General features: G+C 35.6%; 1 protein-coding gene and 1 non-coding gene across 3 annotated transcripts in view; both read right to left on the minus strand.

Moving 5' to 3' along the window:
* Positions 1-25,880, minus strand: part of LOC110285366 (COBW domain-containing protein 1) — a 41,650-nt gene extending 15,770 nt beyond the window's left edge. The window contains exons 1-9 of one of the 2 annotated variants that reach the window (XM_021151459.2): positions 25,580-25,880; positions 22,129-22,215; positions 19,764-19,860; positions 17,686-17,777; positions 13,386-13,445; positions 12,237-12,274; positions 6,908-6,954; positions 4,977-5,063; positions 2,626-2,670 (exon numbers count right to left, since the gene is read on the minus strand). In XM_021151459.2, coding sequence (XP_021007118.1) covers positions 2,626-2,670; positions 4,977-5,063; positions 6,908-6,954; positions 12,237-12,274; positions 13,386-13,445; positions 17,686-17,746 — 338 coding nt within the window. In that variant the 5' untranslated portion in view covers positions 17,747-17,777; positions 19,764-19,860; positions 22,129-22,215; positions 25,580-25,880. The remainder of the gene's footprint in view (positions 1-2,625; positions 2,671-4,976; positions 5,064-6,907; positions 6,955-12,236; positions 12,275-13,385; positions 13,446-17,685; positions 17,778-19,763; positions 19,861-22,128; positions 22,216-25,579) is intronic. The other variant, XM_021151458.1, reaches the window with a different exon arrangement.
* Positions 6,466-6,597, minus strand: LOC115030053. Its single transcript, XR_003835644.1, has one exon. It is a non-coding gene; the product is annotated as a small nucleolar RNA SNORA19 (small nucleolar RNA).
* Positions 25,881-27,034: the final 1,154 nt, after the last annotated feature.

Raw genomic sequence — 27,034 nt, forward strand, 5'->3', positions numbered from 1 at the left:
GAGAGAGAGAGAAAAGGCCAGAGAGAAAGAGAGTTAGAGGAAGAAAGGAGAGGAGAGAGGAGAGGAGAAGACAAAGAGAAAGGAAAGAGGAGAGAGAAGTGAGAGGTAAGAGAACAAAGGAGTGAGAGAGACAAGTCAGGGGGCAAGGTGGGGCTGAACAGCCCTTTTTATGGTCTTTACTGTTGCTAGGTAACTGGGGAGGAGTTTAGCCTGAAGGTCAGAAGCTTGGGCCATTGCCTACATGACTTCTAGCCATATTTCTCTTGTGGGGGCTGTGGGGGGCGCTAACTTAGGCAGGAGCCAGAGTTCCAGGAGCATGAGGGAACGCCTACTGAGTCATGTAGGTGAATTATGACTTCGGGGTTCAGACCTCAGCTCAACTGGAGACAAGCCTGCAATTCCCCACACCTTCTAACTTTCCCTCCTACTTTCAATGTCTACAAAGTCCCATAGAAATTGTATTTGCTTGCCAATCCAATTAAACCTTGCCAGTAAGATAACACCTCACATGATTCTTACTATTTTACAAAGTCAAGGTGAGCCTTTGCTTATAGCACGTTCACTTTGCCAACTTTAAAATACTAATGGGATTAAAATGTTAAAAATAATGATTCCAATTATTCTGCTAAGAAATAAATCTTGTTTCTAAACTGAAAGGCCCAAGTTGTTGTTTGTATGTCTTTAGGAATTTGGGAAATTACATAATATAAGATTCATGATCCAATAGTAAGACTACTACAGATATCTGATCTTCATGGAAAAGGTCTCTAATTCAACTCCCAAGTTCCCAGCAAGGACATGAGTTCAGAGTCTCAGATTAAGTATCTTCTCTTTCTTAAGTATCTGCCAACAGCAGATACTTAAGAAAGAGAAGATAAGGGCCGATGAGATGGCTCAGCGGGTAAGAGCACCCGACTGCTCTTCTGAAGGTCCTGAGTTCAAGTTCCAGCAACCACATGGTGGCTCACAACCATCCGTAAGGAGATCTGACTCCCTCTTCTGGTGTGTCTGAAGACAGCTGCAGTGTACTTACATATAATAAATAAATAAATCTTAAAAAAAGAAAGAAAGAAAGAAAGAAAGATAAAGATTTTCTTCATTTGCACCCTCCTTAATCCTTAAGCAACAAGTACGATTAGTAGTCCTGTAAGAGAGCAAATGTTGGAAATGGTCAAATAAACAATATATAAGCTAATCAAGAGGAACCTTTAGTTATAACATGGATAATTTCAAAGTGGAAACAAAGAAAATACAAACTAAAGACATGCTGTCACAACAGAACTACAGTTACTGATAGATATGATTCTCAAAAGCTAATTTAAGTGTTATGGAGTTGTCTGTTATTTATAAAAGAAAGAAAATCAAGGAGAAAACAAATGTAGACTGTGATAGGAATGAAGACTGAGCAATGGCTTGGAGTATGTGTTAGACTTATCAGGTTTCAACAATGGAACTGGAACTTGTATAATGCCTGTAGCAGGCTCACATTAAAGGCATCTGTGGCTCCTGCAAACACATACCAAATTCATTCTCCAGCTGCATCCACACTCAGAGCAGCTGCTGCTGTTACCACCTCACACTTCTGGCAGTCTGTCAGCACCTCTAATCTTTGTCATTGCAGACAACCCACTCAGCTAAGACCTCTCTGCATTTGACAATGGAAAACTCTTTCAGCTAGAGGCTGGGTGGCACTAAGCTGCCAGCTGTGAGTCTGAGTCTATTGGCTACTAAGCCATTCGTGTCCCCAACATGAACTTAACAAAATATCCCTACACCGAAGTTTTCTGAAATCATCACCATTCAACAATAACAACAAAACCAGTTCAATCTATAAAAGAACAGTTCACAGAGGGTATGTTGTTGTTTTTTCAAGAGAGTAAAAATATTTTAGAAGATTATGCATATCTTTATGAACAGAACTATAGGTAAGAGGAAGCTATAAAAGTTGTAAAATATATAAAGGGATGCATTAATAATTTAAACATAATAATTTCATGTATTCTTATTACAGTTTTTTTTTCAAAAATAAGGTTTTAAAGTATTAAAAACCTATTTAAAGGCCTTAAATTAACATGCTTTTCTGGATTTATGTATCATAGTTGTGTAGTTGCTAACAAAGGAACTAAGTATGGCAAACTAATTTGTAAAGAGCATTCAGACGATATTTAGGTATTACTTTAATGTGTCTATATCCTTCGTATAGCACAGTTAAGTTACTTATTTTCTGAGACACTGTTTCTGGCTACCCTGAAACTCGCTCTGTAGACAAGACTGGGCTTTAACTCAGAAATCCACCTGCCTCTGCCTCCCAGCCTGTACTTTCTAATTTCTAGTGTCTATTCTTAACTAAAGGCTAATTTATTTGTTGTTGGTATTAGTAATAGATTTTTTTCTTCCTCCCTCCCCACAATGGCATGTAGGCCAGGCTGTCCTTGAACTTTCTAAATAATCAAGGATGACCTTGAACTCCTGCCTCTGCCTCTATATCCAAAGTGCTGAGATTACAGGCATGTGCATTCTATAATTTATGCAGTACTATAGTCAAATTCAGGGCCTTGTGCATAGTAGGCAACAATCTCACAACTGACACACACCTCCATTTCTAACAGCAACTTTAAAAAGTACCTTGATCTCTGAGTTTCTAAAACTTTTCCCAGTCCATTTATTGATCTGAAATAAAAAGCAAAAGAAAGAGATTTAAAAAGTGGTAATTTTTTAAAAAGCATACAAAAATTATTCCTAAAACAAAAAGTAAATATCTTTTCTTTCTCTCCCCCACCCCACCTTTTGTTTTGTTCTGGTTTTTTGTTTGTTTCTTTTGTTTTGCTTTTTTTTTTTGTTAATGGCTTAGAATTCTTTTTCTTCAAACCACAAATCTGGCACAATCTATGTGCATTCGAGAAAACTTATTACTACAAAAAACAAAAAAAAAAAAAAGAAGAAAGAAAGGAAGAGGTCTTTCAGTTTAGGAAAAGGATAAGGCTATGGCTCAGTGGTACAGTCCTTGCACAGAACTTGGTTCAGTGGTATAGGCTTAGTTAGCATGCACAAAACCACTGTTTCACCCCAGCATTGCCAAAAAGTGGGGGGGGGGTCCATAAGAAGCAGGGATTCTTAATGTTCTTGTATACTCAAAACTTTTACAAGACAGCCAAATTCTATACATATTCATTGTAGAAATGGTGAACACAAAACACCAAATAAAAAAAAAAGTTTCCCTTTGTATGCCACAAAAAATTACTTTAATTCCTTTAAACATCTTTAACACCTATATGTTTTTGTCTTATTAATTCTCTTTTCTTTACAGACACATGTCCAAAATATATGCTGATGGTTCAATATGTTCTCATGGGTTCTTTCTGTATAAAATAATTCTGAGGTAAGCCTCATTTTTGGACGACTAACTAACTACTAACTAACTACTAACTACTACTAACAAGAGCACTAATTTTCAATTCAGAGAAACAAATCTCCATTGTAAGAGCTCAGGAAGCACTCACTGTCAGGGAGTGCAAAGCTCACGAACAAGTTCACAAGTCTCATGAGTTCTTAAAGGAAACTCCTAAGATCGGTTTTATTCTTGTTTTGCAGATGATATTCAAGAAGCTTAAATAAACCTCCTCAGAACAGGAAGAAACAGATCAAGAATTACTACCAAAGCAGACTTCAACCCCCATATTCCTAAGCATTATGCAGTATTATCTGCCTTCTATATGAGAAAGTGCTTTTCATAGCAAAATCTAAGGATACTATTATTAAAACAAGAAAAAATATAGAGGGAAAGTATGAATTTCTTTCTCTTGCAATCATAATCATTAGAAATGACTTAATAAGTTATGCATTTTTGATTCAGTTTTATACCATGTACTATATAAATTAGTGGTACTACAGTCAACATGTGAGGCCAACAGAAATGACATTAAATGTGGTAATGCTAATTCATTATAAAAAGCTCTATTGTGACTAAAAGTGACCAATAAGAAAAGCTACTGAAATATAAGGCATTGCCTAGTTTAAGTATTACAAAATAACTCAAAACACAATCTTTGGACTTTACTCTCATTTGAAAAGTTCACCTTTGGCTTCAAAAGGAATGAGAATCTCCAAAACAGCCAGCAAGATGGCTGTTTGATTATTTATTAATAACATAGTATCATTCATATTAGTCTATTTTGATTACCCTTATACATAGGCAATGAAGACATAAAGCAAAGACAAAGGACAGTTGATAACTAAGGAAACCATTAAAATCAAGAAGGGTTTACAGGGAACTGACACAACATGAGCAAGATTTCATTAAGGAATGGGAAGAAAAGGGAAAATAGGGTCTGCAGATGAAAATACATAATATTATATATTATAAAGGAGGGATAGACTCAGAAACTGGTAAGTGAGAAAATAGTAGTTGGGAGCTGGTAAGACACATAGATGAAGAAGTAAATTAACTGTCTTAGAGAGTTAAGGAGGCTTGCCCTTAGGAAAGAGTCAAAGACAGACAGGAAATGGAAACTCATAAGGAGAGTCAGTGGACCCAGAATATCAGCCAAAAAAATCTGAATTATGTTTTGCAAGAGCTGGTGAATTATTTTATACATTTCTATTTAACAGTCAATTAGCCAAGAACTATACATGTGATTCCTTTATGATCCTTGAAGCAAGTCAACCGTGGACCTTATCTTATATTCCTATAGAGCAATACGCATGGTTTAAAATATTTTACATGTTAAATTTTATATTTGAAGGCATTTAACATACTTATAATTTCCACTGTTCACTAAAACTGAAAATAGCTTTATTTTTAATTGGCATGTAAGAGCTATATGTAATAATGGAGGTCATGTGACATTTCAGTTTGTACAAACTACTGCACTTCAGTAAACAGGCCTAGCTTCTCCAAATTTATCATCTCTTAGTGGTATAAACATCAAATATTCTTTCTTCTGGCTTTCGAACTACAACAGTCAAGTGCACTGTACCTGATAGTTGTTCTTAAGTTGTTTAGCTCCTCTTCTGAAACCAAGTCTGTTTTATTGATTAGAATCATGTCTGCCAAAGCAACTTGCCTAAAAGAGCAAAGGACAAGTGTCAGAAAAAAAATGTTAAGAACTCACAAAACCATAGAAACAATATATTTAAGCCAACATTTCAATTAATAACTAGCTTGGGTTCAGTTTACTCCCAACCTACTCACTCTACAGAAGAATTCCATACATTACTTTGTAAGCTCATCCAAAAAGTATTATTTATTGATCCTATAAAGATAAGCCTCCAGAGTTTTAGATCAGAGAATAATTTTCAGTTCACAAGTGTGTGTGTCTGTGTCTCTGTGTGTCTGTCTGACTGTCTGTGTGTATATATATGTTAAAGAAAACCATAAAATTTAGTACTACTATGATGGGAATAAGGACAGCCTAGTTGATAAAAAAATTATAAAATTTATCATAATTTTCAAAGAAATATAAAATTCACTTAACATTAAGTAGTTTGCTTTAAAAAACTACTTTCAGGAAATTCTAACCACTGGACTACTATTTTCTAATCTGTTCTTTTACAGGATTAGAAATAAAATAAAAAAACATGAGCAAAATTGAAAAAACAAAAAACTACAGAATTTATATCACAACCCTACTTCTGTGTAGTAATCTTATGTGGCTAAAAACAGAATGCACACATCTCCAAATCTTTAAATTTACTCTTTATGAACGTTACATTTTCTGATATTTTCTATTTGCTTTATGTATATTTTCTACAATAACTATTTTGGTGAAAAAAAGTTACAATCATACTTAAATTCATTTTAATTTAAATCACATTTGTACAATAACAAAAAATTTAGGAAGGACAACAGAAGAATTCAATAATATTTTCAATAATAAATTGAATTCAATAAACCTCAAGATAACAAGAAACCATTTGTCCTCACTGCTTCTTTCCTATCTCAGGAGGCCTCACTCCTAAGCCCAGCAGCATATTTGGTTTGAAAACCTTCATCCCATTAGTGAAGATATACCTAGGGTAAGGAAAGTACTTTAAATACTTGTAAGTCTACAAACAAAACAAAAGAGAACTTAAAAGTACTTAACACTGTTTTAAGTACCAAGTCACAAGTATTTCAGTAATTGTTCCTCTGTACTGAGTAACAGTGGGAAGTGAGGCAGTTTTTTTTTTTTTTTTAAATAACAACAGCTACTACTTAATCACACGTTTTCTGTAAAATTTCATGATAGCTACAGGAAGCAGAAATTATACCCATTGTTCAAAAAGGGAAAAACTGAAGTTCATACAATTCAGCCCAGCAATAGACTACTGGAACTTGGGTTTCAAGCCCAGGTTCCAAATCATATGCTATGACCACATTATACATATCTATGTTCTGAATTCCCAATTTCATAAATGAAAAAACCTAATGGTCACATTCATAGATAAAGTCCTGCTACTTACCCCAATACAAATATTTCTAATTCTTTTTGTCTGAAGGAGACTGGCAGAATTACTCTATTCAGTTACTCTGCTAATTAACCTTCAACTCTTTGTATAGCACATAAGAAATAACACTGCTCACACTTTCAAAAGAAAGCAGGTCAATGAAATGTGCAAGAGGCAGTTTTTAAGGAAGCAAATTAACAATCTTCAATTCCAAAGGGGCATGAGAACAAAACGCTTCTAAATGTTAGACTCTTCTAAATTCATAAAGATCAGGCAAGTCCTATGTCTACCATTCATTTTATCCCACAATATAAATGGCTTAAATAAAATGCTAGTCATGGGTCCATGAGGGTCCAATAATGTGTGGAAGGAAAAGGAAACAGATTTGCCTTAACTATCTTTCTTCTTTTTTCCGTTTGTTTTTATGTTACTTCTATTTTCTAACAGGTTGGTAATTAATATAAGCTTTAAATATGAATACCTAGTAGCTTCATTGACAAGGCCATCAGGTTTTTCTTCAGTTAAATGCTGAACAAAACAAAATTTAAAAGAATTACTATAATACAATACAAAACTCTACTATCAACACAAAGGACTTTATTTTAAAGCTTCCTTTCTTGTCTTAATGAGACTTTAAGTTCTATTACTAAATACAAATTCACAGAAGACTTTTGGTTTAGTTAGTGGCTACACAGAACTGATTTAGAAGGCCATTCACCTTTTCCCCTCTGAAAGCAACCCCTCTCTCAATACTAGTTATATCCTGAAGTCATCTATGCCAGCATAAAAGGGTTACCAGAAGTTGTCTTTTGCAAATTCATGTTTTCAACCACATGACTTTCAACAGAGACTCCCGATCACAAGAAAAATCTGGCTACTGAGGGCGATAGACAACTAGATTATATTAACACTTCACATTTTAATGGACCTTTATATATACTTATTTAATTTTTGCAACATTTTAACTCGTTTAGGCATTATGACTATATATACACACACACATATACACACCCACATATATATATATATGTACTTTTACATATTACCACCAGACTATTTTTTACTAAAAGCACGCTTGATAGAAGTAAAGTGAACACTATTTAAGATCTTTTTAAAAGCTTTATATGCCATGTACAACCAGTTTTATAGAGAATATTACTTAATTGTTGCATAAGAGCATATGTAGAATTACCTACAAGTTCCATCATATTTATCACTCTAGTTGTACAATTCATGGGGAGGTAACTATCATAGCTTCGAATGTAAGACACACTGATGATTATTCAATAGACTTGGTTAAGATTATAGAGGCAACTTTTTTTCCTTCTAAAAGTTTAACAAATACTACTTAGGTGTGACAAAACCAAAGTCATGACCATGACATAGTCATTTCATTTTTTTAACACAATTTTAATTTCTTTTTCTTTTTTTTAAAAGATTTATTTATTTATTATATGTAAGTATACTGTAGCTGTTTTCAGACACACCAGAAGAGGGCGTCAGATCTCATTATGGATGGTTGTGAGCCACCATGTGGTTGCTGAGATTTGAACTCCGGACCTTCGGAAGAGCAGTCGGGTGCTCTTACCCACTGAGCCATCTCTCCAGCCCCCTTAATACAATTTTATAAATTCAACCACATACTCACTTCCCAGTTACAAAGCTCACAGAACACAGAGTATAATGTATCATCAATAACTTACTCCATGCCCAAAAGGCCAAATTTAATATTCATGCTTTCATAATTATTCGTGGCTTCTCACTATTAACAAATCCATTCAGCATGATATTCTCTGCATTTAGAGACTAAAGCTATCAGCAGGCCCTGGAGCAGTCCATGAATGATTTGTAGCTAACAGTCCCATTTGTTGACATAAACACAGGAATTTTGTTATTGAAAAAAAGCTATCCAATATGTGGCAACACATCTCTTTCCACTGAGCAGTCTATCTACTAAAAAAATGCCATCTGCCTCTGCATGATCCTATTCAACATTCTTTAAAACTAAAATATTTTTCAAGATGCTCTATTGGAAGCTTCATCTGCATGCATATCAATTGGTGTATCTGACTGTTCCTTGTAACATATAAAAAAGGTATTAAAATGACTTTAAAATTAGTCTTAAATGTAATTAAGAAACCTGGCAGATTCACAAAGCAACTTACAAAGGTTTGAGACATTTATTCAAGATAAAAGTTCATCTAGAGCTGAACGGCACAGACCAAGACTTGATTACCTTTAGGAAATATTAATACAACATAACTTAAAACCTCCACAAATAAAAGTCTGCCAATGTATACAACTTGATTACAAATACACGTGACAATCATAGATAAATGCCTTGCCTATGCACATATGAAAGCTTTCTAAACATAAAAAGTAATAAATGTATACTAACACTTATTTTCTGAGTATCAGCACTACAGGTTCCTTACGAAATCCCTACTTCCCAAGCCAGGCTTAGCAAGAAGACCAAAACTCTGCTTGCCACTCAAAGGTTATTTGGTCAATAGTCAGACTTCAATTTATAAAATAAGAACAAAAATGTAAATTCTGATGTTCTACTCTACATATACAGGCATACAATTTAAAAGTTTTATAAAATTAAAAAAAAAGATACCAATCTCCAAAGAAGTCCTCATCTCTGCTAGAGACTGTAGCTTTTGTTATGTTTAAAAAATGGCAATATTAATTTTGGTACTAATGAACCCAACAAACCAACATATTCAAAAATTAAAGGTTCAAACTCACAGTGTGACCTACAGCAAAAGCAGTAACAACAAAAGATGTGAGGTGACGGTCAACGGATACAAGTCCTAGTTTCTCAGGAGGAATGAACTCTGGAAACTTATTCTGGAAAGCTAATTCAGCAGGGCAACTATAATTAGGATTATGGGAGGGAATACTAGGAATCTGCAGTTATCACACCCTCTAAACTGGCAAAAACTAGCAACTACGTCAGTGGGTGGACAAGGTTAACACTTGATTGTTCCACAATGTTTGCACAACATATACACAGACAGATCAGGGTAGTAAATTGTATGCCTTAAATCTATACGATTTTTATTTGTGAGTTATGGCTCAACAAAGCTGAGGGACACAAAGAAATTATTCAAAATAAATTATTACTATAGTCACAACTTCAAGAAGAGCTCCAGGAGTGCTTTCCTGCAGAAAACAAGAAAAAAAGCAAGACCAAAGAAAATAAATCAAAATGGTCTAAAAATTCATTATCTGAGAAGGAACTGTGCTGGCCACAGTAGAAACAAATCCAATGTCAAAGATGTCAGACATCAGACAAAGAAAAAGGAGAGAAATAGCAGCATGTATTTTGTTTTGTTTTGTTTTGTTTTTGTTCTTTACAAAGACTGGTTAGTGATCTAATGTGGTTTCAGCTTTGAAAAAAAAAATTATTGCTTAATGTCAATCTACTTATTTTCCTGGCCTTTTCCAACCCAAACTGTTTTCTGACTGAATTATTTCAACCTCTTGTGCAATACAACAGAAGACTCAAAAAGAAACCTCTTACTTGACCTTTTATGTGTAAACTTCATTCATTGATTCTATTGCATTAAATGCTGTCACATTTGTAGAACTAAAAAGAACAATGTCAATGCCTAGATGTCAAGCCTTGAGAATAGAGAGCTGTCATTTTAAGTCCAATTCTTTGGCCATGATTAAAAAATGAATATTTCAGATCAATGGGTGACAATCCCATTAGAGTGATAGGCTATGATATCAATTACCACTTCAGTTTCAATTTGGCTGGCTGGCCACAGGGTACCATTTCTCAGCTTTACTTGTGATGGGCTGGCTCTGTGAAGCATGACACCCTTAAATTGCTGCCCATTATCCAACTGTCATTACTTGTACTGCCTCAGAATTCTTTGAATCACAAGCAGCTACTGAGGTCAAGCTTTGCAACCAGAGGAATTGGACAAGTTGGCAAATTCTTTATATAAAGGCAAAGTTATTTATCTGACATATGACTTGGAAAATCTAAAGTTTCCATTATCCTGACAGTATGTCAGTTTTGTGTAGGTATATTGATTTAATAATTTAAGAGGTTTTATCAAGGTGGCAAGGGGTTAAACATATACTACATTTGTATTATTCAGAACATTGCTTTGTTTGGGGGATCTTTATCATGCCAGTAAAAGATTCTATTTAATTCCTCTCTATATCTAACTATAGGTATAAAACTATTTCTATAAGCATAAAATGCTAGAGTTTGACTTTGGATATAGCATGTTAAATGTATACAAAAAAAAGCAAATAAAATGTTCTGGCTGCTATCTTATGTACCCCAAATTTGTGAATCAACTTAGAGAGGAAATTAATTCAAACATGACTAAAAAATATATTCAAAACAAAGAATTTGAAATTTTCTGGTGCTTTCTTTTTACTATTTCCATTCACATTAAAAAAAAAAAGTTTTGAAACCAGTCATTACGGTGACTTATAACTTATCTTTAAAAACAAAACAAAAAAACAAAAAAACAAAACCTCATTAAGCAAACTGTGGTGACCCTCAGCTATAATCCCAGCACACAGATCTAAGGAGGAGGAATATGAGTTTCAGAACAGACTGGATTCCATACCAAATTCAAGACTGCATGAGCTAAAGAGTAGATCCTTCGAACACACACACACACACACACACACACACACACACACACACACAGCCTTTAGAATTTTTCTGACCAAAACTATATTTGCAATCTTCCTTTTATCCCTAATCTACTCATAAATTTAAATTCTAAACTCTAGAACAGGATTCAAATATGTCAAATTAGGGTACGAAGAATGAGGGTAGGAAGAGCCAGTAACATAGACTTGTAGCCATTTGGACAGGCCTGATAAATTTTCCTAAAACATAATTTTATTGAAGATTAATGAAGAAAGACCAACATAGAAATTAAATTTAGATACATCAAGGGGTAAAATATTAAACTAACATTTAAACACTGAGTTTATACTCCCAAGAAATTTTGTTTGTTTTCTGAGACAGGTTCTTACTACACAGCACTGGCAGGCCTAGAATTCACTACGTAGATCAAGCTGTCCTCTAACTCACTGACATCTGCCTGTCTCTACCTCCCAATTTCTGAGACAAAAGGTGTATGCAATCATACCCAGCCTGTATGAAATTACGAGTTTGTTCCCAATCCATATGCCCAGATAGGCTGGAGGGCTGATGCTAGGACAGAGGCAAGCTTACTCTCCAAAGCCTTTTGTAGCATTTGTTTCTTTAAAAACTTTCTCAGTTCACTTGAAAACCTGGGAAATGCTATTTATTTTAAGCAGTAATAAGCTGTTAAGATCGTAGTTCATTTTATAAACTGAGACAAACCTTAAAGACCTCAGCAGTTAGCTAAAGTATTCACAGAATACTTCAAAATTAAATAAATCAGTACTTTAAGAAAAACTAATGTAGTTTGTGTTTCCTAACAGTTTATAACAAAAACTAAGATCTCATATATTTTATTAGGCTAGGTTTTTTTTCTATAAAATCCAATAATGGGAATGGAGTCTAGTGAGAATAACACGTATCCAAATTTTATCCTATATAACCTTATAAAATACCATAGTAACTCCAATTTTTATCACAACACCCAACCTAAAATAACACCCAGACTAAAATAAATACTAAGTTTAAAAGCACACAATAATAACAACAATAATAATAATAATAAAGGCACATACAAAGTGCATCTTGAAAAAGATTTTTCTTAAGAAACAGAAAACAATACAACCAACCCCTTATTCCTACTCCTTGACAATTAGCAAGTTATATTTGCTCAACTTACTTTTAATCCATATTTTGAATCTACAACGGTTATGATACCTATAAAGAAATAAACATATTAGTCATTTTTTAAAGTTATCAGTATTATGCAACTATACTTGAAAAACTAAAACATATTTCAGTTCACAAATGTTATTCCATAAAATATTTTTTCTCTAATCAGTGTGGCAATTTAACTCAACCTCAGGAATAAGCAAATATGTTTCAAATATTGACTAGCTCTGTTGCTAAGAAACTAGAAAATTTATAAAATAAAAATTTTAAATTAAGTCAACAAAAAAAAATTCTTTGGTGTTTCAAATCCAAACTAAGACAAATTCCATAATACATAGTAAAGTAAGAAAAAGTATATAAGGCATGTTGTTTTTATTTTCACAGTCAAAATGAAGCTTTTCTAAATAAATTGTTTAAAGAATCTGAGCCATCTTAGGATATCAGATTCCTGCCCTCTGCTAATACACCTAGCTCACAAAAACAAAGCATCATACCAAGTACCTAAGTTCTCAAAAGATCAATTAGCTCAGCAATTTCAGAATATAAGTCAAATCGTTTTTAAAAATAACAGCAGAATCTGATGTCTATGAAACACAACAAGCTACATGCTATCTATAGTACTTCTCAATGAAACACAGCTTCAATGATTCCTATCCTATAGTCTGCATGATTGGTTTAAAAAGAAGGGAGAACGTGAATATAGTTGCCACACTAAGAAAGTACTATCAGGCTTATAAATTTTTACAGACTGACAAGAGTTAAGAAGCGTATGTGTGTTTAGAAGCATTCTTAATTCTTATTTTCAAGGAAAAATGAAAGCAGAGAGTGAAAGATCATTCTTCCCATTGTCTTCCTGACTACCTACAAAGCTCTAGCATTATACTAACTAAGCACACCATGGCAACAGAGGACACAGGCAGTCTGCGGAGTAATTTGAAAGGAAAGCCTCAGTGGAAGTCCTTAGTCAGAGATGATATCAATAGCTAACCATCTGGTATTATCACTTTCTAGGACTTTAGAATCCCTATGAACAAAACTTGATTCATCAAAAACTAAACAATTGGAAAAGAACAATGGTATGGGAATTAAAACTACAATATAAACAAAATACAACCAACCATAAAATATTACTTTAAAAGAAATTGTTTTAACTTACCATCAAGATAAATATCACTCCCTAACTCAGCATCAACCCAAAACATAGAAGCCACTGCACCTGAAAATACATAGTATAATAATATTCAGTAAGTAAAGTATTTCTTCAAATTGTCTTAATTTTCAGCAACTGCTGTTAAACACACACAAACTAAACCTATGCTTCAGTCTTCTCATGGGAACTGCAATGTGAGGACGATTCAAGATGTGCAGTCATCCTACTCCTCTCCCTGTTTCTAAACAGTAAACTCTTAACCCTCATCAAACAGAATGTTCTTATTGATGCCAAAATAATTTACTCATCAATACTGTGCAACAATTTAGACACAATAGCTGAGGACACACAGGACTTTTTTTTCTCACTTTCTGAATATGATTATCATATAGTTCACAAATAATAAATCCCTCCCAAGGAAAAGCAAATAAAATACATTAATTCCAAAAATCACTTGCAAAAGTGATTTCCCAAAAGTCACAATAAATTTCACTTGTAATCTTTATAAAAGAAAAGAACAAGAAAAATTACAAGTTCTCTGGTGGTAATCATTCATCATCATATATTTACTTGGTGCTGGATATAAAATTATTATTCTTAGAAAATAATTTTTAAGAAAAAAATTCAAACTTATTTTTGACAGAAGCTGGTTTATCACAAAACCACACATCCTGATTAGTGAGCTACACTACAGAAAAAGGAAACTGACAGCAAGGGAAAGTATGTGATTTTTCCAAGCATTACCATCCCCGTTAGTGATGGTGCTGTCTAGAAGAATGAGCACAGGGGCAAACGAGGAGAACTGATCTCATTGCACTGTCTACAGCTGTCTCCCTCCTCTGACAAGATGTGGCTCCCCTAAGCATCACTCTGTGTCAACAGTGAAACACCTGTCAGCTGTTTACAGTGATTACTCATGCAAGATATAGCAAGGGCCACAAGATCTAATGGTTTCCTGATACCTATTGATTTTTTCCCAAAAACTTAATAGTTTTCCAATTTGACTGAAATAGGATTTGTGAGTAACAGGAGCAGAATCAATGTCTGTCCTCTTCCAGGAAATTACTTTACCATGACAATTATTTAGCTAAGAACTGGAGAGTGTCAATCTCCTAAGTGAGAAACAACTGAATTGCCAATAAGAATTATTTCCACTTTCTTGGTTAAAAACATGGTTTTGATTAATAAAGGAGAAGAGAGTAAATCTACGGCATCATGACACTAAACACTGATACAAAAAATTATTCATTTCTTCACTTAGCCAAATGAATAGGTGTTAATATAGTTTTTTAACTTTAAAAACTCACTGATGCTAATTCAAGTCAATAGCTTTAAGTCTTAATTCTTACCAAGATGAACTGTAAATTTGTATTATAGCTTTTATTCTACACATTATTTTCATGTAATACAATCCTTACAGGATGCACAAGAACCAGCTTAAGTGCTTAGAAGTAGCGAAGATGATGGAATGGAGTATGAGATTCTTCTCCCCAGGGAATTCTGGGTAATGTCTGAAGATAATTTCAGTTGCTTCTAGGAATATGCTACTGGCATCTAGTAGGTAGAAGCTAGGGATGCTGTTAAACAGTCTATAATGCTCAAGATAGCACCCTGTGATGGTTTGTATATGCTTGGCCAAGGAAATGTCACTATTAGAAGGTGTGGCCCTGTGGGAGTAGGTGTGTCACTGTGGGCATGGGCTTTAAGACCCTCATCCTAGCTGCCTGGAAGTCTCTCTTCTACTAGCAGCCTTCAGATGAAGACGTAGAACTCTCAGCTCCTCCTGTACCATGCCTGCCTCAATGCTGCCATGTTCCCACCTTGAGGATAATGAACTGAACCTCAGAACCTGTAAGCCAGCGCCAATTACATATTCTCCTTATAAGAGTTGCCTTGGTCACGGTGTCTTTTCACAGCAGTAAAACCCTAACTAAGACACACCTCTCACAGAAGATAACTGGACAATCTAAAATATTATTTGTGTCAAGCCTGAGAAATTCTGAACTACATTACAGAATCTCCCTTCTTCAAAACCTGATTGAACAAAATTTTTTAAAAAAATTTACATGTCGGGCTGGTGAGATGGCTCAGTGGGTAAGAGCACCCGACTGCTCTTCCGAAGGTCCAGAGTTCAAATCCCAGCAACCACATGGTGGCTCACAACCATCTGTAACGAGATCTGGCGCCCTCTTCTGGAGTGTCTGAAGACAGCTACAGTGTACTTACATATAATAAATAAATCTTTAAAAAAAATTTACATGTCAAAATTATATTAGAACAAGCAAATAATAAGAAAAGATCAGTTTTCTAACCATAAATTTAGAAGAGTAATAGTCAAAGTTTCTATGGGATTGCGGTAGTAGTTTGAATAAGAATAGCCCCCAAAGACTCATATAATTGAATGCTTGGTCATTAGCAAATGGTGTTACTTAACAGGGATCAGGAAGTGTAGTCTTGTTGGAGTAGGTGTGGCCTTGTTGAAGGAGTATGTCACAGGGGATGACCTATGGGGTTTCAAAAACTCAAGCCAAGTCCTTCCAGCTGCTTTTGGATCTAGATGTAGAACCCTCAACTGCCATATCTGCCCCTGGGCTGCCATGCTCCCCACCATAAGGATAATGGACTAAACCTCTGAAACTGTGACCAAGCCCCAGTTAAGCACTTTCCTTTGTAAGAGTAGCTGTGGTCAAAGTGTCTCCTTACAGCAACAGAACGATAAGACAGTGAGTTACTGTGGTCTTTCCCTAACTCAATTCCCACCCCCAAAAAGAAGATATGCAAGAATAGTTTACAAAATCCTACTACTTTAACAGAAACAACTCTTCAAAAGGCAAGAAATAGAACTAACTGGAAAGTAATAAAGGAAAAAAGTCAATGATAACAACAAAGATTTCAAGAATAAATTTTTTTAAATCACTTCTATAGTTGGGGGAATTTGCTTTGTAGAACTGAGAGCAAAAGGAATGAGAGTTCTGAAGTAAGTCTAGCCATCCCCCGACAGTAGCAAGAATTGACTATGTAGTACTAGGTGAATGGAACACATCCAAGAAAGCCATACTAGATATTTGAAGGCAGAAACTAATAGCCATTTTATCTCATCTGTCTGTCTGGTCACCAATTTCCATAGCTTCCCTCTTCACATGTCCCAGTAATATCCAGCTTTCAAACATGCTCAAGAAAACATGTTTGGGTAAGATACAGAAGTTATTAAGAGGAATTCCCCATCAATGCACACAGGTAAAGGAAAGTCCTCTGACCTTGCCACATCAGGCACAAATGCATATATGTGATACAGCAGAGGAAAACCAATACAGATCAATGTCAGGAAGGGAAAGGAATAGAGGGATTTAATGGGACAAATGGCAAGGGATTCGTTCTTCAAGGAAACATAATCTTAGACATCAAATAAAATTTTGAGGTAACTCTTCATAGCAAAGAACTTGAAAGCAATACAATACCAAAACAAGCTTGAGCACAAGGAAAGAGTAGAATAATATAAAAAGAGGCTTTGTAGCACATCATCACTTAACCAATAAATTCATTTACAATAATAATGAACAGATAAATAAGTATGTGGGGGATGACTGGCATAAGGATAACAAAGGTTTATCAGAGTATATGTAGCTGCAAATGATAAATCAGAACCATTAAAACTGGCTAAGGGCACAGGGCATAGCTTAGGGCCAGAGCACACACCTGTATGTGCAAGACACTCAAAAACAGTTAAAAAAAAAAAAATTAGAAGCCAGTGAGATGGCTGAGCAGGCAAGGGTGCCCACTGCCAAACCTGATACCTTCAGTTCAAGTTCCAGGACCCACATGGAGCGAGAAAGGAGCCAACCAGCATGGTGGATAAAGAGAGCTGAGTCCTGAAGGCTGTCCTCTGAACTCCACATTTAACACCACAGCACACAAATTCATATTCATTCTCATTTATTCATAGCCACTCATTTTCTATCTTCCTCTTCCCCTCCTCATCCCTTCTAGCCAACTTCCCTTCTAAAAAAGTATATAAACAAATTGATATAATTTTAAGAAGAAAATTAGAGTAGTTAAAAGACCAAAATAAAATTCCCTATGGAAAACTGGTCTCATTAGTATTAGAACAGAAGATGTGTCCCTACATGAATAGGCACACATGTGAGCCCACACACATTTGAACATGCACACACATGAGCCCACACACATTTGAACATGCACACACATGGATACACTCCACACAAACATATGCAAAAAACACTAGTTCAAATATTTCTCTAAGGTCTCAAAGAAGTGTATGTTGGTGTCTAGTAATGTCATCTCTTACCAGGATCTGCTAGCCCAGTGGTCTCTAAGAGTATGTAGTCAAACTTGCCCTTCTTTTGCATCAGATTCTCTATAGCTCTAAGGCCACTGTCCCTGGAAAATACCAAAAACATAGTAATAACTGATCACCTGAACATTTTAAAATCTAAAAGCAATTTAAAATGTAGTCAACAATACAACACAAAAATATTCTCAAGTACACACAAATTTAAATTCTAATAAAATGTCTAATATTAAACAAAAAGAAAATAGGTACAAATACAGACAAGAATGATATGTATTAAGTTAATACTTTATTAAAAAAAAAGCAAAGTATGCTACCTAACAAAAGTCATTATTTATTTTACAGCTTTATAAAAGAAAACCAGTATAAATAATAAAATTTATTATCTAGAGTAGTTCAATAAGGAAAGTGACTAAGTTGAAATGAAAGGAATGTAACTGTATACCACTGAATTAAGATACAATGTAATTTCTTTAAAAAAAAAAAAAAGACAGCATCTAACTATGCAACTCAATCTGGCCTAGAACTTTCAATCTCCTGCTTCCACCTCCCAAACGCTGATATTAGAGGCTTTCATTACCTGTTTTTTATTTTTATAATACCAAAAGTAAGGGCAAATATTGAATGTGTTGCCTTTTGGTTAAAAAAGACTTTATAACTACTTCCTCTTTCCAAAAAGTTTGACTCCGTGTCAAACATCTAAGATCACAAATAACAAGGGAGAAACTTAATTCATTACTGTATAGAAAAATCAATAGCACATGTTGATAATTTATCCAAGAGTTTATTTTATCAAATGATTTATCTGAGTTGTCATTGTATGTCAGGTACTCTTCTAGGACTGATGGCAGCTTAGTAAACTAAATAGACACTGCGCATGGAAACTTATGCTGTGACAAAGTGTTCTTCCTCTGCTTCTGTGTTATACTAGGACTTGAACACTGGGCCACACACACACTAAGCAAGCAAGCTACTACTTAGCTACATTCCCAGTCTTCTTTTTACTTTTCTGTTTTGTTATAGGATCTCACTAAGCTCCCCAGGCTAGCTCTGACTCACTTGGTAGCCCAGGTAAGCCTTGAATTTGCAATCCTCCTATTAGCTCTCAAGTAGCTCAGATTACAAGTCTGTGCCATCAGCCTTGGCTGGTTGTTACTTCTTTGTTATGTGTTTGTATGTATCAGCAAGTGTGGTGGCGTGCATATGCACATATGCACATGGAGGACAGATACCAAACTTGGGTATCTTTCTCAATGTCTTCCTACCTTATTTTTTTCTGACAAGGTCTCTCACTTGAACCTGGAGCTAATCAATCAGCTATTCCTCCATGCCAGGCCAGGGAGCTCCAGAGAGCTACCAGTCCCAGCCTACCCAGCCCTGGGTAAATCACACTACAACCCCTGGCTTTCCATGTTGGTACTAGGGTTTCACACTTAGATCCTCAAGCTCGTGTGGGAAGCACTTTACCCACAGAGACATCTCCCAGGCCATGGCTATTCTCTCTTATGATAATCATTTATTTTTATTTTAAAATGGTTGGATACGTAGAGGCTGGAGAGATGGCTCTGTGGGTAAGAGCAACTGCTGATCTTCCATGGAACAGAGTTAAATTCATACCACCCATAGGTGGCTTACAACTGTCTGTAACTCTAATTCCAAGGCAGTCAGCACTCTCTCTTTTCTCTGTGGGCTCCATGTATGAATGTGGTGCACAGGCATACATGTAGATAGAATGGTAATACACATAAAAATAAAAATTTTAAGAAAAAAAAAAGAGATTTAAATACTTGGAAATAGACTGAGGATGCATTAAACTCAGAATAATCTTTCTTTATGTATGAAATAAGACACTGAAAATATTTTTTAAAAATTCAGTGAAAGAATAAAAACATTAGAATAGAAAATAGCAAGGAACAAAGAAGATACAATCTAATAAATGTATATCCTACCCAAAAATACAATGGTATAAGCTATAAGTAAATTCAATTAAATCTATAAAGGAAAATCGAAGCTGGAAATATAATCAGCAGACATCTTAAGTCAGCCAACAGGCACAAAGTAAACCCAGTCCTTACTTGACTGAACAGCAGAGGCAACCATTTCTAAGTTCCAGCCATTCTTCATAGAGTTCTCCACCTTGACTGACAGCTAAGGATTTCTCTACTGCGCTCCCTGAAAATACAAACAGGCAGTTTTTGTATTATGTTCACTAGCCAAAACAACAACAGCAACAAACCCAGAGGAGGGGATTCGGAAATAGAGTTCACTTTTTTAAAAAGATTTATTTATTTGTTTGTTTGTTTGTTTATTTGTTTATTTATTTATTATGTATACAGCATTCGGCCTGCATGTATGCCTACAGGTCAGAAGAGGGCACCAGATTTCATTACAGATGGTTGTGAGACACCATGTGGTTGCTGGGAATTGAACTCAGGACCTCTAGAAGAGCAGTTGGTGCTCTTAACCTCTGAGCCATCTCTCCAGCCCTCCAGAAATGAAGTTCTGAACAGCAGATTATAATGCGGAAACTATAGCTTAGAACATGTATTTTTTCATAACTCTAAATCAATCAATAAAACTTAAAATTTTACTAGCAAGTTAAAAGTCAAGAAGTATACTGATGACTCTTCTGTGATGCAAGCCAGAGTCCCTTTTCTTTCAAACAACAATAAAATCAAACCCAAAGTAAGTATTTAATTCAGTAAATATTTAAATTATGGCATGCCAGATGATTTTAACTTTTCTTTCTATAAACATTAAATAGAGCCAGGCACGGTATACACCTGTAATCCCAACACTAAGGAGCCCGAGGCAAAAAGATCTGGAGTTTAAGATACAACTGGGTTCTAAAGCAAGTTCCACATCAGCCTAGGCAAATCAGTGAGACCTCATCTCAAGACTGTAAAAAACAAGAGCTGAACACATAGATGGTTCAGAGCATTGGCTGCTCTTGCAGAGCACCAAAGTTCAGTTCCCAGAACCACATCGAACAGTGGATGGCTCACAACTACCTATAACTCCAGCTCCAGGGGACTTAAGGTCCAAGGGCCTGTGCGCGTGCGCGCGCGCACACACACACACACACACAGAAATAAAAATATTTTTTTAAAAATTAAATGAATAGAGGCTGAAAAAGGGGCTCAGAGGTTAAGAACAATTATGGTTCTCATGGCTATAACTCTAGTTCCAGAGGATCTAAAACCATCTTGTGACCTCCATAGTCACCAGGCATTCATGTGGTATATAAACATACATGCAGGCAAAATCACTTATTTACATAAAATATATTTATAAAATCTTAAATAATTTAAGTTCCTAGGAAGACAATTCTAAAACTGAAAAATATATCTCCATCCTCCTTAGGACTCTCACTTGCCCAGTTCTATTTTTTAATAAAGGAACTACCCTGAAAACATTTTTCATCTCATCTACCGTCAACTTTCTAAATATACTGAGATAGTTTTAAACACTGGGTTTTTTGTTCTTCTTACAAGAAATTCATTATCTTCTCTTATGAGACTGTTTTCTTTTAATTCCATATTAAATTGGTAGTTCCTGTTATAAGATTGTTCAGGATTCTAAAGATGCAGTAAGACTTGACTTCATTCTCACAAAGGTTTTTGGCCAAAGTATCATGTAGCCATTTAAAAATTAAGCTTTGAGTCAAATAAAAAAAGTCTTATAGTAAGGTTTACCTAGGAAGTAAATACACATGAGATGTTTATCATAAGAATGATTTTAGATCATTACATACAATGTACCAATGCCAGGGAAAAGTTTTAAAGAGCAAACAAAACAAAAAAATATGTATTTTCATTTCATGTTTTAGTTGGGTGATGATAGAGAATTATATAATACTAAGCTACATACAATAGTAATAAAGAGAAAGTTCAGGAGATGTTGCAAAAGGCAAAAACCATAAAAACTACAAAATAAAGAAAACAGTAAGAAATAAAAAGTAAACATAATCAGTGTACAATAAAATATCAATTAATAAAAAGCTAGCAAAGCACCATTAGAATCCTTCCTTAAAGCATAGCTCAGAGAAGCAGAACTTCCTTGGCATACAGGAAACACTGCACCACAATCAATCAATCTCTTTAAACATATTTAACTTATTTGTCTTTAAACATATTTTACTTATCTATGTGTGTGTGTGGGTGGTCATGTTTGATGCAGATGGACTATATGTGGAGGTCAAACTTTTAGCGTTTGGTTCTCACCTGCTGGAGGCAGGGTCTCTCTTGTTGTCTTTTGCCACTACACTACAAACTCCAGGCTAGATTAATAAAAATTAATCCTATGTTTCTGAAACTATTCAGAGTGGCTTCATATCATAATACCATCCAATCTTATCTTTAAGTACAGAGCATCAATCCAGCAGTAAAATAAAGGGTCCCAAACATTTCCGTAACATAATAGTTATTAAGCTTCACTTACCTTCTCCAAATTCATTTAAAATCACTGCTATTTTCCTATTATGTTGTTCTGTCAAAATGTAGTTCAGAAGTGTTGTCTTTCCAGCACCTATAAAATATATTAAAGCAATAAAGGTCAAAGACTAATTTTGAGGAAACAAAAAATGTAAAATATCTTAGTGTTTCTAAGAATTTATGTGCCATTTTTCTTTACTTAAAATCAGAACAGAGGGCTTTAGAGAAGAAATTTTTAAAAAATCTTTGAAAACTTTGAAATTATTACTTATATAGGTAAGTAATTATAAACAATCTTACAAGTTGAGTCAGTTTTCTAACTTAATGTGACTAAAATAATATCTTCATAATTTATACAGCAATAAAGGTTGTTTAAATTTTATACTCAATAAAAACTTAATGAATTATAACTTCTAAGGAATGTCACCTATTTAAAAAAAAATGTCGATTTCTTTCATGATGCTTTCTTAAGAATAGTTATTTCTCTAAACTTATTCAACCTATTTCAACAACCACAAACTAGCTATAAATTCAGGCTGACTATATAGCTACTTTTAGTATGCTCAAGAAGTCTATTATTATAACACTGATTTTATGAAACAGAGTACAGAGGTAGTAAGTATACACAAGACTATTCAGTAGAGAAATTCCTAAGACTACACTAACTTTATCCAGCAGGTGGCGTAACAAACCTAGTTTGTTCATCTCAAGCAGAAGAAAAACAATCTTGTGAACCAAAAATTCCCAAGTTCATAATGAAATACATTTTTAAAAAAAAAAATACCTTTAAACAATACCTTAGCTGCACAGCAGTTCAATTATTGGAATAAATCATTCACTTTTATGTAGGTAGCCATTTTGGTTCTCCTCAATATTTCGCTGTTACAAGCAATAATGCTAAAATGTTTTTACACATAGTTTGCACATCTATTAAAATACATTTGCAAATTTCATAGGGTATAACCAGGAGATAGTAAAGGAATAACAAGGTACTAATATCTTCAATACTTTAGGTCAGACTCATTTTAAAAGTTTTTGAAGAGATGACACTTTAAGATACTTTGGAAAGCTCAACGTAACTGGGTGACGTGCACGTGCAGGAGAGACAGATCTAAGAACACAGAACAACGAGGAAATTTTTAAAACAGGAGGCCTTGAACATAATTATGTACAGGCCAATGGGAAAGTTGAAAGCCATGGATATAAGAGATTTTCTCTGAAGAATTATTAGGGCTTAATAATTAACCACATTATGAAGAAAAAGACATTGTAGTATAATTCACATTCATTCAAAAGTAGCTAGCATGCACCCAATTGAAGTTTCTGCCTCCATGGACCTTAAAAATGTTAAGTAGGAGAAGATGGTGGAAGACCTAGAAACAAATTAGAAAGTTATTTTGTTGCAGGTTGATCATTTAATAGGAGACATACAAAATGCTATGGAGAACTTAAGAGGGCGAGCTAGCTAGAGTAGTTACAGGGAGAAGTATTCCAAGCAGTACCTATAAGACAGTGGTTCTCAACCTTTGTGTCCTGACCCCTTTGGTGGGGTCAAATGACTTTCAGGAGTTACTGAAGACTATCTTACATATCAGATATTTATATTATAATTTGTAACATTAGCAAAATTAGTTATGAAGTAGCAACAAAAATAATTTATGGTGTGTGTATGGGGGGGGGATGTTAACCAGAACATGAGGGACTATATTAAAGAGTTACAGCATTAGGAAGGTTGAAACCTTTAAGAAGTAAAGTAAATTCAATGTGTTGGGCCATCTGACAGGCTAGAGGGTTAGGAAGGAACCAGATCATAGAAGTCCTTGAATTCCTACTAAGGAACTTAAGTTTTCATCCAAGTAGAACCCACTAAAGGATGTGACAATCAAGCTACACTTTGTGGTGAAAGGTAGGGCTAGCACAAAGATATATTAAGGAGCAGGGAGACTCAGGACAGCCAGAGTTAGGAGGAAATACTGTTAGTGTTGCAGATGGTTGGGAATCTCAGGAGCAGGATTTGAGAGGTTATTAGCGTCCAGAGTGTTGGACATGTTAAGTATGGAAATGCCTGTAAGACATTAAACTAAAAACTATACAGAAGTGAAACTGAAGGATGGAAGCCAGAGAAATAAGTTGAAAAATAAGAACGAAAATGTCGAGGCTAGTGGAACAGTGTTCCCGGTATTTCAAAATTTAAAAAAAGGCACAGGAGGCAAGCTGTCCCCTAGGTTCAGTCAGGAACAAAGGGTTGCTGGAGTTAGTCCTGACCTCAGAGCTTCAGGCCATTACCTGTATTGTCACTTTCATCTATCAGTAAGCCAAATGCAGAAAGGCCAAGGGCCAACTCTGAAGTATGTTCTTTGGACCAGGAAATTTGCTCTGATTCTATAGAATAGCGTCTGAATCCAAAACGTTATTCCTTTCTAAAAATGAAGCCCAAGTAAAATCTAGATTATCCTTGGTCTGACTCTAGAAGGGAAAAAAACAAACAAACAAACAAAACCTGGTGGTGTGGAGACACTAGTGATTTGTTTGTTTGTTTGTTTGTTTTGTTTTTGTTTTTCGAGACAGGGTTTCTCTGTGTAGCCCTGGCTGTCCTGGAACTCACTCTGTAGACCAGGCTGGCCTCGAACTCAGAAATCCACCTGCCTCTGCCTCCCGAGTGCTGGGATTAAAGGCATGCGCCACCACCGCCCGGCAATTTCTTTGTTGTATCTAAAGGGTGCACCCTTTAGATACAGCTTGTCTGTTGCAACACACAGGAATGAGAGTACCACTTGATTCATATTTTTTCCACAATTTTTATTTGTCCACATTTTCAGCCACTTACTTGTTGTTGCTTTCTGTTAACTGTAATGCTTTTAAAGGATATCTAGACATTTCCAACAAAAAATAAGCACATGAACTGATCTTCAGAAAACTGCACCGTGTTCACAAATCTGTTTTCCAAGGACCACACCCCCTGGGTGCACCCTCAAGACCCCCAGCTTAGGAAAGTTCCCAAAACAAAGGTCTTACTCTAAATCAATCTCTTAACAGTGCTTTCCAAGCGAACCTCAAAAGGGGAGGGCGCAGTTTAGGACAGTAAATACTTGTCACTAATGGCTGGAAGAGTTTGGTTCCTGTGAAATGGAATCCACTAAGCAAAGTGTCAGGCAATCTACAGTCGGCATCTTTGTTTTCTTTCTTTCTTTCTTTCTTTCTTTCTTTCTTTCTTTCTTTCTTTCTTTTTTCTTGATCAGGGCATCCTTTAATAACAACAGACCGTTGGGCTTTGTTTTGCTTTGTTATTTTTTTTTAATGAGAAAACTCAGATGACTTTTATTATTTCTACTCTAAACTTAGGGGAGATGAGCTTCACAAATGTAAGACAACTTAATCAAGAGACCATAACATTAAAAGGCGAGTCTGGGTTTCAAAACCACCTTTGAAAATGCTAGGAGAGAGGCCCCAGCCCCTACCTCGAAGATTCGTCCTCGGCCAGGAGGCCCGGGTGCCTGAGGAGACACGGCAGCCCCCCGTTAATTACCTAAGTACCCGGTGACAATTGTGACTGGAATCTTAGTGATGAAGTCAAGATTTTCCTCTTCTTGGTTCTTGGTCTCAATGGGGACCAATTCAGGACAATCCTCCGCGTACTCTTCTTCCGCCTCCACAGTTTTCACAGCAGGTAACATGCCGCCAGCAGGACCCCAGTGACTCCAGAACTAAAGAGCTGCCGCCAGTCGCGTTTCCGCGACAGGATTCAGTCGGCGCGGGGCTGATGACGTCACCACCACGCGTCGCGGAGCAGGCCTCTGAGGAACCAGCCCGCCCTCCAGCTTCGCCACTATTCAAACTAGACACGCCTTCCCGGGGGAGGCACGCCCCTACGCAGAGATAGATACGCCCCCACGCACAGTGGGCACGCCCCTTATAGAGCGGGACACACCCCCCGGGTGTGATGCACGCTCTAGGGGCGTGCCCTCTGCCCGTGGGCCAAACTGCACTTTGCTGTTAGGACGCTAGGAGCTCCCTTGCCTCGAAGCTGTAGTGGGCTCCAGTGTTAGCCACTGTCTGTTGCTCTAGGGCTGAGGCAACAACACCTATTAGGCTTGGGCAGCTTCACCACAAGACAGACATTTTTCAAGTTGCCATTTCTTTTTATTCTCATGAAGTCCATCTTTTTCATTCACAAGGAAAAGAGTCATGCTATATAATTATTCTACAATGATAATTATGTATTATAGCTATCTCATCTTTTACAATGTAATAGTTTTATTTACTTTTCTTTCTCATTTACTTGGACATAAGGTAAACTCAGATCAATAATTGTATTTGTTGGTTCATAATATTCTCATTAGTCTCTGAACTCCTTTGTATGTGTTTATAGTGGATTCCTTGACAGTACCCCTAACCCAAAAACATTAAATTGCATCTCTTCTACCCCAGCCTAGAATACTAACTATAATCATGAATCAGCTTGGGAATACTGAACATTCCTTTATGTGTTTGTTATGGTTTGTCCTTATACACATGCACATAAATAATGTTGATCATTGTTTGTTTCCAATTTCATAAAAAAAAGATTACCATTCAATGTATACTCTCTTGGGGTTTGCTGGATTTCCAGCTTCACTACTGAATTTCCTGTCAATTGTTTTCAGGTGTTGCTGTTTTGTTTCATTTTGAGGCAGTCATACATTTTCCCAACAATGTAAGAGATCATATTGGTGTAATGTCAATATTAGCAGATATGAATTTTTTCCCAATTAAATACAAAATAGTACCTCAATGTGATCATCAGTTGCATTTCTTTGGATTTGAACAACATTGAGCATCTTTTTATGTGTTTTGATCATATTTAATTTCAGGCTTTAAGAGGGGCTAGCAAGCATTGCTGTGTGGGCATCAGATCCCATTACAGATGGCTGTGA

This window comes from Mus caroli, chromosome 19 (genome assembly GCF_900094665.2).
Source record: "Mus caroli chromosome 19, CAROLI_EIJ_v1.1, whole genome shotgun sequence".
Taxonomy (NCBI): domain Eukaryota; kingdom Metazoa; phylum Chordata; class Mammalia; order Rodentia; family Muridae; genus Mus; species Mus caroli.